We start from the raw sequence: 14,016 nt of genomic DNA on the forward strand, positions 1-14,016 counted from the left end.
CCTCTGCAAAATAATTAGACGAAACCCCGGTGCATGATGAATCAAGTCTCAGTTTAAGGACCTCGTAATTTACTTGTTGAGTATAACGTCTCAGTTCTGCTCTTTGATTAAATCCAAGCCTTGAGACTGGCTGACTCACTGCAGAGATACATTAAACCCTTTAAATTCTAAAGAGAGAGAGAAAGAGAGAACAGACATTTTTGCACAATTTTTAGCTGAGATAAATTAAAAATCAAGAAATGTAAATATATACAGTTTTTATGTCTTTTCTTACGTAAGCACAGTGTAATAGTGACATTTCCCACATTTTTCATTTTATTAAAAAAATTAAATATAAACTATTCACAAGGAACGTTATAATAAAGTGCACTGTGAGGGAAATAAATTCATAATAAATATTTTAAAAATAAAGATAAAAACAGAATATGAAAAAAAGTAATAAGTACGAAACGCACGAACGGAACTATGTCATGAAGAACGTTTCCACCCGGTCTGTACACACTGTTACACAAAGCACTTCCTCCATGCGTAGTTTTCGGTGAAATGAACTCAGTTACGTGTTTTTAAGAGCTTTAACGCCAAAGTCTTTTATTGTAATAACGTGGCAGTGGGCTGTTGTATTGTGTCCAGAATGGCGGCGGACGTGTCCAAACACTAGTGTGTAACACACCGGGAGTTTCCCTTCATTTGTAGCAGGTAGGAAGGTCGGCTTTAACAGCACGCGACACGATAACATTCACTACACAGCGATGAGCGATGAACGTGGAGCTACAGACCCCAGCGCCAAACTCTAAAAAAATCCCTAAAACTCGTGTTTAGAGCTAAAACATGAATAATGGAGCGGTTTTGGAAGTGTTTTAATTTGGGGCCGAATTACAAAATTGGATTAGGCAATTTATTAAACATCATCAGCTGTGTTCTCATATGCGTATGTATGTAGCAAATAAAGAAAGCTGTAGATAATATACATTTGCTATTGAGTCTTGTTATAGGAGACTGAATTGTAAGCAGTTTTACTTTGGTGTTTCAGAAAGAAAAAGTTTAGGATATATTAAAACAAAAACAACTTTGTATTTTCCCCAGTGAAGCTACACACAGACTGATAACACTGTGGTGTAGGAGCACTGTTATTGCTGCATAATTTAGAAGAATATTCACAATTATCTGTGAGTGGGAGAAACTGTTCCCACAAGTCTCCTTCCACATGAATAAACATGGGCACATTCAGACCGCTGTGGAACTGCTGGTTATTACACAGTTGTAGAAAAGCAGCTCTGTATTAGCTTATAAAACCGATGAGTTGCAGGCACAGGTGGATCTCAGGGTTTTAACCACTGACAGGAAGTGAAAGACAAAGTTGCTGGATTTGCTGATCAGAGTTCTGTGTCTTTTTAATTATTCCATCTCATTAGGAACTCATCAGGAGCTTCCATGGAGGATTTGGAGGAGAAGCTTAAAGTTCTGTCCATTGCTAGGCGGTCCTGTCCGGAGGAACCCACCTACCTGCTGGATGTTGCCTTGCAGCCGAGTGGCCTTCTGGCGGTGTCCTGCTCCAACTTCACCATCCACCTGCACAACAAGGACACTTTGAAGCAAGTGGGAGAGTATCAAGGCCACAATGGGCGGCTCTGCGGGGTCACGTTTGGCCACACCTCCTCTGACCTCCTGTACTCCGGTTCTGCTGACGGGACGGTCCGCGTGTGGGACGTCCGCCAACCCGGGACGGAGGCAGCCCAGAAGTTTAAAAGCGATCCAGCGCACTGTTACTGCAGCTTCGACCTGAGCTGCAGTGACATGCTCCTGTGTGCCGGCACTGAGCAAGTGGACAGCGAGGACAGCTTCCTCATTTTCTGGGATTCCAGGAAACCGGCAGGTGGGCTTCTTGGGGTATACTCTGAGTCGCACAGCGATGACATCACACAGGTGCGCTTCCATCCCCGGGATAAGGACCGCCTGGCTTCGGGCTCCACAGATGGCCTTGTTAATGTTTTCGACCTCAGCCGGGGGGCGGAGGAGGATGCGCTGCTCGCCACCTGCAACAGCGACTCATCAGCGAGCTCAGTGTGCTGGTCCGGGGCCAACTACACCCAGCTGCTGTGCCTCAGCCACGATGAGGGGCTGCACCTGTGGGATTTGGGCCAGCTGGATACAGATGAGCCTCTCACCATCTTCAGCACCTCCGACGCTCGCAGCCTGACTCTACTGGCTGACGGGCGAGGCGTGGACTACCTGGTGGGGGGGCGGTGGCTAGAGGACACCCAAAAGCTGCTGGTGGTCGGCGGGAAGAACAACGGAGACCTCCACCTGATGGAGTGTGACGCCAGGGGTCTTCATCTGCTCAGGAGCCTAGAGGGTGGCCACGCCTCCACGGTGCGCTGCTTCCTGTGGGATGCAGCAGAGGAGGCGTTGTTCACCGGGGGGGAGGATGCACAGCTTCTGCTGTGGAAACCGGGTGGAGAGGAGCTCACACCAGGGAAAAGGGAGTCTATGAAGAGCGAGTCAGCTCTAAGACTCAAATCCAGACCTCATAAAAAACACGGCTACCACAGAGAAAAGAAGACGGCGTAGCAGAGGAACAAAGTGAACCTGACTGAAGCAGCCCTGTGTCCTACAATTTAAAGCAGCTCAGCTGCTGAGGACGATGTCAGTAAGCAGATGAAATGGTGTTCATCTTTGCCTCAGCTGTTGATAGATGCTGTTGTTTTTACTGTGCAGTTCTGTTTACAAGCAAAACATATTCTTGTGTGTCATAGCAGCCTGAATGTGGACCTTTTTAGTGTTTACAAAGAAACCAGCTTGCAGGAAAATTGCGACCAGGTGACTTTGAAAGGCAAATTGTATTTTAGTCTTTGATAAAGATCTGGTGGCCCCAGCTAACAAACAGGGCAAGTATTTAATATGAAGAGAGCTGTGTGTGTTTAATAAAAACTTTGGCATGCTGTGTGACTGCACCACAACAATCAGTCTTTATAGTTATTATATTTGTAGCACACAGGACTGGAGCATTTCTCTAGAAGCACATCTCAGTTTTTAGGCTACAATTGCTGTTCCAGCACATCACCAGCCACCATCCTGAGAGCTCTGGACAGCCTTAGTTCTCTTTGGCTGGACATTTTCCACTGATTGGTTTAGTGATTTATGTTCATTGAATCATAAAAGCAGCTTTTCATGTCTGTATTCTCACATTCATCTGTCCTGTGCCCTATGTGCTTGCTTACATCTGATGTTTTCCAGAAAGCGACACAAAGCGGACGAGGAGACGTCACTGTTTGCTGGTATCATAATCGTATGCTGCTGGGATTCACATTCATTGCCACCCTTGCTCTTTTGTAGCTACTTGACAGGTGTCACTCATGTTTTAGACTAGAAATGATTTGTCAATTAATAGAATAGTTAATCAACCAAAAATGACTAGAATTTAAAACTAGCTCCAGTGTCAGCTCCTGACATGGTACTCTTGGGGACAGAGGACCCTCCCACCTGCTGTTTAAAATTTTCGTTTGACTTAAAAGAAGAGGAGTTAAAACAGCTTGTTTGAGACAGATGAGAGAAACAAGCATTATTCTAACACTGGAATCATGCAAAGCTACTCAAGCAAAGTCGAGTATAAAAATCTGGAGCTGGAAATGAGCAGGAAGTGTCCAGTTTCTGTAAAAAACAATGCATCAGATTTTCAGCTGTTTTTGATTCATTTTGCTGTATCGCAATCGATGGTTGGGCAATACAGGACTTTTTATGATTTCTCAGCTTTGAAATGTTGATGTGGGTGTTTGTTTTACATGGATCAAATGATCAATCAATGAATTTAAAAAAGAAGTAATAATCCGCAACCCTGCTTGGCATATTCTCACATTTACTACTACTAATAAACAGCATATCACTGCCAGTCTACTGACACTGAGCATTGACATGATTGAGTCTCTGGTTGATCAAACCCACAATGAGAGCTATTTAGGCCTACCCCCCAGTAAGGTCAGAAATGAGCAGAATAACTACAAGAAAAGTAAACTGTAGTAAAGTAAAGTTGCCCAGATTATCTTCCAACACCATTGTGGCACATATTTAAGGGTTTCCATGGCAGAATACTGGTAAAAAGTGGCACAGATGTGGCGCAGTCAATAGTAAATAAGAGCCACCATGTGCAGGAATACGTCTCCAAACACAAGGATTCATCTCCAGGACAAGGACATCTTAAAAACAGTAAACTGTTTGTTATAAGTGAGGTTTAACTGGTATTGTAAAGTTCCCCGATGACTGATTTCCACTAAGTACAATGAAACATACTATGCATTAAATCTTGTTACACTGTATAGTATGACATACTGACAGCTTCCTCCTATATCCATTTTTACACTTTCTATCTTCTAGTTGCAATGATTCCTTCAGCTGGCCAGCTGTTATTACTGGATTACTTCCTGAAAGTCACCCGAGCTGCCCGGCACAGTGTGATCACGCTGAGACTGCAGCTATCCTTCTCAAATGGCAGCAAGTGGAATAACTAGACTGGCAGTGCAAGTGTCTGTGTGTGTGTTTAATTCTAGCCAGTGGAGTCATGCGGTGAATCTCATTCACATTAGCGATCATTGCGGTGACTCAGGCTTCATCTTTGCATTCTTTTAACCATTCATTACTCTATGAATTTTTTGCAGTGTGAAAACATCAGCTGAGTCATTACATTCTATTAGTAAATACAGACAGACAAAACAAAGACGAGTCTTTTTGGAGTCTCACTCTGGAAGCTAAATGATATTTACATGTAAAAGGAAAGAAAAAGCTATCCAAATTTGGTGCACCTAATGTACTCAGTTTCAGAGAGGACTTCACATCCTGTGTTTTACTATAAATGTTTGGTACCTTAATGTGAAGTTTTCACAGGACTCTGTGGAAACTAAGTACACCCTCACTGCTTCCACAGGATTTAAGAGGGTAAGTAGCAGCCACATGCTGCTGATCAGATGCACTCGATTAACTGATCTTCAGAAAGCGTGAGCAGCCCTGTAACAGCAGAGGTTTTGGCGGTTTTAGCTGTGCATTAACATAATCCCACAATCTTCCCAGAAGTGGACATCACAGCAAATTCACCCCAGGGTCAGACTGTGCAACGTGAAGAGAAATGACAAAAAACCCCAAGAGCCACAGCTCAGAGTCTGCAGGCCCAGACAAGTTAAACGTTAAAGTTCATGACAGCACAATTAGCAAATACTGAACAAGTATGTCTTGTTTGCAAGGGTTGCTAGGAGAAAGCCTCTTCTCTCAAAACAGAACATGGCAGCGTGGCTAAAGTTTGTCAAGTTGCATCTGAACAAACCACAAGACTTCTGGAGCAACATCCTTTGGACAGACGAGAGGAGAGGGGAGATGTTTGGCCAAAATGTACACAGCCTTGTACCAGCATATCAGCACAAATGCTAATAATAAAGCACAGGGTGATGACCTGGGCTAGTTTTGCAGCTGCAGGACCCGTCCACCTTGCAGTCACCGACTCGACCACAACTTCCTCTGTACACAAAGTTTTCTTAAGTCAAATGTTAGGTCATCTGTCCAACAGATTGGCTGCAAGGGTATGGTCCAACAGGACAGTAATTCCAAACACAGCAGCAGATCTACAACAGAATGTCTGAAAAAGGAAAGCATCAAGCTGACTGAAATGCTGGACCTTAAGTAGGCTCAGTATAAACGAATGCCCAATGAACTGAAACAACATTTTGAAGACGACTGGGTAAAATTCCTCTACAATGATGTGAAAGACTGATAAAGTCATTAAAGCCATAAAGAGCTATTTCTGTTAACATTGGTTCTACGAGCTACTCAGTCACAGGTTTTTTAAACGACTGCAAAGCCCCAGGAAAACTGACTTCTTCACATCTGTATATATATATAATTGCACAGAAAAGAGTAAACTTAAACTGCAGATATTACTGAAAGACAGTGATGGAGCCACACAGTTTTTATAGAGTGACCACAATGAGACCATTACTGAGAATGGGGTGATGGAGAAACATCATCTTTTCTTTTAAATATCTGTTTATATTCTTGATAAGTCACTGTATGCCTAACTGCTCATTTTTGGTCACCCACATGATTATTTGTTCACTCATATGATAACCAAATTGATATGACCCCTGACTGCTTAAAAAACATAATACAGAACTATTTCTAAGGTCATTCTTTTAAAATTGTTGATAAAGTCCATGATTCCTAATTTAGCAGTGTAGATGTGACGCTAACTTTGCTACAAACTAGGTTTTACTACTAAAACGTGTTGATATGGGAAATACAGCTGTAGAGAAATGGTTCCTCTAAGTTGTGTGAATGTAATTTTACTTCAGTTAGTATGAACAAGGCCTCTAGCAGGCTTCATTGTTACAGTGGCAAAACCAAAGTGTGGTTTCACTGGTCAATATGATGCAGTTTTGCTATTTCTGTCCTTAGTGACAATGGTGAGAAAACACTTCACTAGAGATTCTGCTGAGAATGCTCGCTGCCTAAGACATACCAAATCTTGTGGAGTTCTGAATGAAGCCAAAAAATAATAAAAAATCACAACCAACATTACACTCACCAAAGATACTCCTTGAAAACTATGAAACACCAGTTTGACTAAAAAATGCCAAAGGACTAGAAGAGAGGGAAATGATAACAAAACAGCAAACTCAAAGAGACGCAGCTAGAAGGATGAAAATGATGAGGAAGCAGATGAAAAAAAAATCACGAATAAGTCGCAGGAATCTCTCAAGAGATGCTGTGACTACATAAAATGAGGAAAAATGACACTAAAATTACGACTTAAAAAAGCAAAGCAACCACAGTCATAGAAAAACACTGGGGTATGAAGTTTTTTTTTATTTTGTATGAAATGTGCGAAACCTTTATACACGGCCTACTGCCTCATAATTGGCCAGTAATCCACACGTTAGATAAAACTACCCCTGGACACAGTGCGTTAATACTAATAATTATTGCTACTTACACGTTAATGCATCAGTAATTCAAATACATAAGATATAGCTAGGCCTATGTAGCACTTCAGTTGACACGTTTCCAGTATAGTGACTAATATGAATTATATGGTATATTGTTTTTTTTAATAAAAAATTATTTGTATAATTTGCTGTAAAGTTGGAGCAGAAACTATTTGCAAATGTGTTATTTTAAAAACCTATCAAGCGAGAGAAAACCAATACGTGAGCGAGTAAAGGAAACACCCATGCATGCCCTAGCATTAGCTATATAGCGCATTCACAGACCTATATATCAGTTATGTAACTCTCGCTGTGTTCCTCTCTAATTTCGGTTCTAGGGCTGAAATGCACTCGTCTTTCACACAGCACCGCCTCGGCTGTGAGGAGGTCTTCAAAAACACTTATAAATGTGCAATAAACGATTGGGCAGAACGAGCGTTAAAATGCGGATACATAGAAGCGAGGTGCAGGGCCGGGCCTCGGACAGGTTTAGCCTCATTCCAGCACGCTGCCTGGTGAAGCCTCCACACATACACACTGTACTTCGCTCTCTGCCTCGATCTTTTTCCTTGTCCCTTCTCCTCTACCTAACCGACGGATTCGGAGCCTCGTTTCTCCGTGTTGTGATTGATAGTTCTGGCTGTCCAATCACAATTGCGGACATCGCTCCCTGCAGCCAATCAGCTTTGTACGTGGTTCAGATGCTCGTCCAGCACGCTACGCTGTGTCTCTGTTATGTGTGCCATGGTCTCAACCCAGCAGTGTTGACAATAGGGTGAAAGGAAACAGCCCCGGATCATAGACGAGCAAAGAAAACACCAAAATCCAGGGTTTTTGGGGAAGACGAGCGAGTGAATCAATAACAGGAATGTAAATGCGTTAACGTAATCGTTTGTGTGTATCGTAGGTGTATTTTGTAATTAATGGGAGTTTGAGGATTATTCAGTTGGAAGGAAGGCTACTCGTGGGTTTGGCTGTTTCAGGCCAAAGATTTTCCTGCTGCTCCGCCGCTGCTGGGGAAAGGCTGTTCTTACCGAACTGGAGGTAGCCTAACTAATAGCCCGATAGCTTTCCAAACATAGGATAACTCCTCGCCGCCGTCTCCGTTGCGAACCGCAGAGGATCAAGGTAAAGTACTACGATTGGAGGGCTACCAGCCACTTGGTCGGCTGCAGCTTGTCGGGCTCGGGTCGGGACTCGGGACGGTGTGTGTCTCCCAGCCTGGTCACTCTGTCAGTCTGTGAGCGCTAGCTAACGGTAGCAGCATTAGCACTGCCCCGTATTTACATCTGGGATGATGGGTGATCGCCCGAGCCCGCCCAGGTAACTCTATCTTATTAGCACACATTGGCTTTGATATAATCGCAGGTTTCATTCTTTTAATCAGCTTCTTGTGTTTCCTTTGACTGGTGGCGGGTCTTAAGCTAAGGCTACATGTTCAACTTGAGCTAACCCGCGATAACCGTTGCACTAACGTTAGCTAGCTACCAAAAATATAATTTCTAAAGTAAAGCTTCAAAGCTTTGAAATGAAAGCCGCTTTATCTTCATGGCTATACTATCTTAGAGCTTTATGTGTTCTTTGGAGACGACTATCTAGCGTTCAATGCGGCTTTGTAACGGTTATTCGAGATGCTAACACTGCTAGCTAGTTAACGCTAGTGAGGCTATCGCGCTGTCAAGTTTTGAATGCTGCGCTGCCTCCTCCTCCTCCTGCTGCTGCTGTCGCTGCCAGGCCCGATTTGCCCAAGCTAACGCCAGCTCTCCCGAACGGCTTCATTTTTAACCTTAGAGTTGATGGTCTACTTTGCTGCTCTAGCTGATAACAGCAGTAAATATGTGACATCAAATTGCACTGTACAGGAACTAGGGTTTATTGAGTTATTTGCTGTATGCAGCGGCCCACGGGCTGGTTCGCTCAAAGTAAATGCTGCTGTTTAATCCTCGTGAGTTGAAAAAGCCCCATGAACCCAGCATGAGACAAGTTTAGCTTTCCTGTCAAGTGAAGCCAACTGTCAAACGGTGTGGCGATAATCCTACATGAACTTTGACTGGCTGTGCACTAAGAGGCTGTTTCTGACAGGCTCGTACCTCTAAACTTGTCATCTTATATTTTCTTGCACAGACCACCATTGTTTCTACATGTTGAGTAATGTGTATAGAACCGTTAGGAGGGAGAGAGAGATCATCACCTCTAATAACAATGTAGTGACATTGTAGATGAGAGGTGGTGGTGATGAGTGGAATGCATCGGGCTAACTTTAAAGTATTATCGTACTACTCCTACTTTTGCTTTTATTTTGCCTAGTCTCTACATCCCCAGCCATTTATGGGAGGCCAGGTGTGGCCTTTCATATACTCATATTGCACTGTCTGTGTTTTAGGAGGGTTTACTCCTGTTCCGTGACACATCTGGCTCACCTTTAAGGTTCTAGAGTTTAACCATGTTGTTAACAGGTCCAACCTTAACTCAGATAACTTAACATCCAAAGTCTTCTGTGTTTATGACAAGGCTGGTACATTAACTGCCTCCTCCTTATCAGCTCTGTGTGGTTTTGTGTGCGTGTGTGTGTGTGTGTGTGTGTGTGTGTGTGTGTGTGTTTGAAAGTTGCTGAGTTCATTTGTACTTAGATGTGTGAACAGCGCAATTCACCCATGAATGAATCACACCAATTAGACGGGCTGTCAGGTTGCAGCATTCAGCTGATAGTAGCAACAGGAGACTTTCGGAAGTATGAGGATTCAGTACAGTAAGCCAGGGATTCATACTGGTATTGTTAGTTCAATTTGTTAGCAATTTTTATTGGATGGATATGTAAAGTAACCTGTCTTCTTTATGTTGCTGTGACTTGCATGATACTTGCATGACTCTGGTTTTTGGGAGGCAATAAAAGCTGCAAAGCAGGATGAATTATTGGATTTAAGGGCATATCGTGTGTTTAACTTACACAAAGTTAAACACACAGTTTGATATTGACTGCTTATATGTCGAACTGCACCATATATTTTCAGTTTTGTTGACTGATAAGATGACATTTACTGCTGGCAGTAAATATTGAAAAACACTTAAAAAAATGTTTTTTTTACTTATTATAATGAACACTTATGTTTTCCTTAGCAAAAAAAAGTAGAATAAATAACAATAAAAGTACGTTAAATAAAACAGTCTGTGCATTTATAGATTTCTTTTGGTATGGATGAGCTGAAAAAATAATTTAATTAACAACCAAAAAGTGTCTTTGAGGATCTTTTTTCTGAAGCAAGTTATTATCAGAGTCATGTTATTGAGTGTTGGCCAGCCAAACCAAGACAGCTGTTGTTGTTGCATAAGGCTTTATTTATTTATGACTTTATTTATTTTTTATTTTCTACTACTTCTGTGATGTTTAATAAGCCGAATGTACTTCTAACAATGTAGATAATGATTTTGCAGGCCTATATCAAGGAAATGTTTTTATTATTATTTTTATTTCCATGAAATAAAAAGAAAAGCAGTTGGGCTGTACCAAAATATGACTCTTGTCGTATTATGAAAATTTTGGACACTGCAACCCTGTGAAAAATTAAGTACACAGCACAATCAATAGCTTGTGCAATCATTTAGCAGCAGTATGTTGAATGAATAGTTTTCTGTATGCCTTTATAAGTCTCTCACATCCCTTTGTAGGAATTTTTGTCCACTCTTCTTTAGAACGTTGCTTCAGTTCATTGAGGTTTGTGAACATTTGTTAATGCATACCTCTCTGTGATCAGGGTATGGTCTGCAATACCTTGATTCTGTTCTTATTCAGCTATAGTGTTGTAGATTTTCATGGTGTGCTTTGCACCATTACCCTGTTGCATGACCCAGTTTGGGTAAGCTTTAGCTGTCACACAGTCATGTTTGACTACAGAATACTAGTTCATGGTGGACCAGTTCAGATCCTGTGGCTGCAAGACAAGCTCAAATCATCACCCCTCTACCACCGTGCTTGACAGTTAGAATAAGGCACACAGCTGATATGCTGTGTTTGGTTTTCTCTAACCATCGTGCTGTGCTTTATGGCTAAACATCTCCACTCTGATCTCATCTGTCCAAAGGACGTTGTTTAAGAAGTTTTGTGGTTTGTTTTGATGCAACTCTACAAACCTGAGCCATGCTGTCTCGTTTTTCTTAGAGAGGAGAGGTTTTCTCCGGGCAACACTTTGAAACAAGCCATATTTGTTGAGTATCTTTTTTTTAAAAATTGTACCTTCATGAACTTTAACATTTAACATGCTAATTGCGGCCTGTAGAGTCTAAAATGTAGCTCTTGTGATTTTTGCAAAAAACTCAAGACACATCCACCCCATAGCTAGGACACACCCAAATCCTCAAGACCAGCAAACTGCTCAAACTTCTGCTTTTATTGAGGTGCTCACACTTGCTAATGATCAACAACCAACTGCATTTGATCAGCAGCATGTAGCTATTCTTAATTCCTTAGAAAGCAGTAAGTGTATACTTAATTTTTTATAGGACTGCATAGTATGTTTCAAGCTGGTATTCCTCTCATCCACAGCACTGCATTCCTGTACATATTTGTGTGTGCATTTTTGTTCCCTTACTCCAGCTCCTTTCTTTCGGCCTTGCCATTGCCTGTTTGTTGACTTCCTGTTGTACAGCAGCTCCCTCCCTCCTCTTCCTCCTTCCCTCCCTCCCTCCCTCCCTCCCTTTCGGTTGGTCTCCCTGTTGCTTGCTATGCACCCCTCCTCTCTCCTTCCTCCTTGTTCTTTAATCCCACCCTCACCAAGCCTGTTTGGATGTCATCTGTTCTCTTATGTAAGAGGCATGGGAGGAGAATGGCTTTGGTGCTTGGGTGCCATACGCCTGACCAGGCGGCATAGTCTTGCTCTCCCTCGTGTGTTGTGTAGTGTTGTCGCCATTAGCTGCTTAGTGAGAGAGAACGATTGAACGTGAGGCACTGATGGTTGTACACAGGGATTCCAGTGGTCCTATCCACAGGTAAGAAAAGTAGTGTGGCTGTACAGTTTTTAGATTGTTCCGAATGTGACTAATCGCAATTTTGTCACTTTCAGTGGTGCTGCAGTGGAAAAGCACCAATTTGTACTGTTTACTTTTACCATTTGTGATGTAGCAGGTAGAAATTGAAATTAAGTCTTTGCCTTGTTTCTTTTTTATTTTATTTTATTTTTTGGAGCTGAATGATGCTCTTTGTCATCATAGCAGAGATTAAAACTTGTATTGCCTGAAATCATGAACACAAAGAGCTGGAAAGTCTCTCCATAATATTATGGTGGAATCTTGGAGCTGATATGGACCACCCTTGCCCATGCCAAAAAACCCCCAAAACAGAGCAAGAATATTAAAATGTAATATTATATATTACTAGTAAAGCGCTGTACAAATACAGGCCATTTACCATTTGCCATTATAAAAGACAGCTGGAAGTGCTGATTTAACCATTTATAAGAGTAAAACTTGATTATCCAAGAGGTGTCAAAGAGTACGTACGTCAGAGCTAGTCCACTTTCAGACATTAGCCGGGGATTATCGCTGAGTGCAGGTGATTTTTAGACGCCTCAGCCTTGCTTTGTCCGGTATCTGTAAGGCTCTGTACCCACAGCAACAGCACAGAGAACAAGTTGCAAGGTGTCAATTTGCAAGGTTTTTTGTCATGTTTATACTGTAGGGTATGTCAGCCTTGTGATAAAGCCGACATGCTTTTTAGGCTCACATTTGAATAGTTTTGAAAGGCAAAACTATGGCAGGAAATCTTTCAACAGAGAAAAAACAAACAAACCAAGTCTATCGTGTGTTGTCCTCGACCATAGTATTTTTTTTTTTTAAAGCAGAATTTTAAGTTTGTTAGCTGCCAGGCTGACTGATGCTAACCAACCACAGGAGAGATCAGTGTTTAGCTGGAGGTATTTTCCAAGACAGTGACAGTGCTGATGCCAAACAGAAGGCATTCACACAGCTGGATCATTAACTGCTGAGTGACAATGAAAGTGAAGACCGTGAATAGTACTGACAGATGACTCTCTTGTCATATAATTGGTGTTGTCATTTGTGAATCTGTGTATCCTGTTTGGCGTACAGTCATGACTTACATGACTGCACGCCAAATATATATATATATATATATATATATATATATATATATATATATATATATATATATATATATATATATATATATTAGTTTTTAAAATAAAGATTTGAGCAATGGTCTGCAGAAAATATATTCATGTACAGCCTTGGTTATTACTTGTGTTTCTGGTGACTTCTGGTGCATCATATTTCTGTTGCTTAAAGTTGATGAGCTTTGATTAAACTGTACTTGATTATGGACTCAAACAACTACATAGTTGATCCTGTTGTGCTTCTTTGTCAGTCTTTATGAGAATGATTGTGGAGGTTTGTTAGCGATATTGTTCATATGCGTACCTCATGGTGAGGGGAGGAGCTTTGTGCCTGATTAGCCTCAGTGGTGCTGTGTGAAGTTGTGTGTCAACTAGAGCAAGTGTTGCATCAGTACTGTTGTAAATGAATATCTACTCCAATGGTTTCTTGTATCTTATCTGGTAGATTGTGTTTTATTTTTTTATTTTTATTTTTTTCCCTGGTTGACAAGTCTACTTATACACTCACTCAGAAATAATGAATATGACACGACTACCTTTGACTAGACCATCAAAGTCTGGCTTCATGTCTGATGCATGCAGCACAGTGGACAGATGTTTAGCCGTCCCTTGGGATCTATTATGTGCTGTAGTTCGTCATAGAAAAAGCTTGTTTGTCTCTGTAAGTGAGCTGTTGAGGCTTTTGTTTTCCTTTTAGAATGTTGCGCGCTGCACTGAGTTAGCTCAGGGTAGTTCTGTCTATATTAAACCTATGTGCTAGTGCTAATTTGTTGTAGTTGTGCAAAACGTCTGGCTTGAAGCAGGGTCTCCATCTGCATTCAAATGATAAACAATGATAATAGATATTTGAAAGTTTACCTGGAAGATTGTGATGATTATCACTGACAGCTGTCTTTGGATCTATTTGCCATATTTTTAAAGTAAGACCT

General features: G+C 41.6%; 2 protein-coding genes across 4 annotated transcripts in view; both read left to right on the plus strand.

The window, feature by feature from the left end:
• The first annotated feature begins 507 nt into the window (after positions 1-507).
• Positions 508-3,746, plus strand: wdr89 (WD repeat domain 89). Its single transcript, XM_026152038.1, has 2 exons — positions 508-696; positions 1,413-3,746. The coding sequence occupies exon 2, from the start codon at positions 1,432-1,434 to the stop codon at positions 2,566-2,568; it is 1,137 nt and encodes a 378-aa protein (XP_026007823.1). The 5' UTR covers positions 508-696; positions 1,413-1,431; the 3' UTR covers positions 2,569-3,746.
• Positions 3,747-7,667: 3,921 nt separating this feature from the next.
• ppp2r5eb (protein phosphatase 2, regulatory subunit B', epsilon isoform b) overlaps positions 7,668-14,016 on the plus strand; it is a 51,213-nt gene continuing 44,864 nt past the window's right edge. The window contains exon 1 of one of the 3 annotated variants that reach the window (XM_026151045.1): positions 7,668-8,285. In XM_026151045.1, coding sequence (XP_026006830.1) covers positions 8,257-8,285 — 29 coding nt within the window. In that variant the 5' untranslated portion in view covers positions 7,668-8,256. Of the gene's footprint in view, positions 8,286-10,721; positions 11,946-14,016 lie in introns of those variants that run through there. The other 2 variants (XM_026151046.1, XM_026151044.1) reach the window with 2 other exon arrangements.

Source organism: Astatotilapia calliptera, chromosome 19, assembly GCF_900246225.1.
Source record: "Astatotilapia calliptera chromosome 19, fAstCal1.2, whole genome shotgun sequence".
In the NCBI taxonomy this organism is placed as follows: Eukaryota; Metazoa; Chordata; class Actinopteri; order Cichliformes; family Cichlidae; genus Astatotilapia; species Astatotilapia calliptera.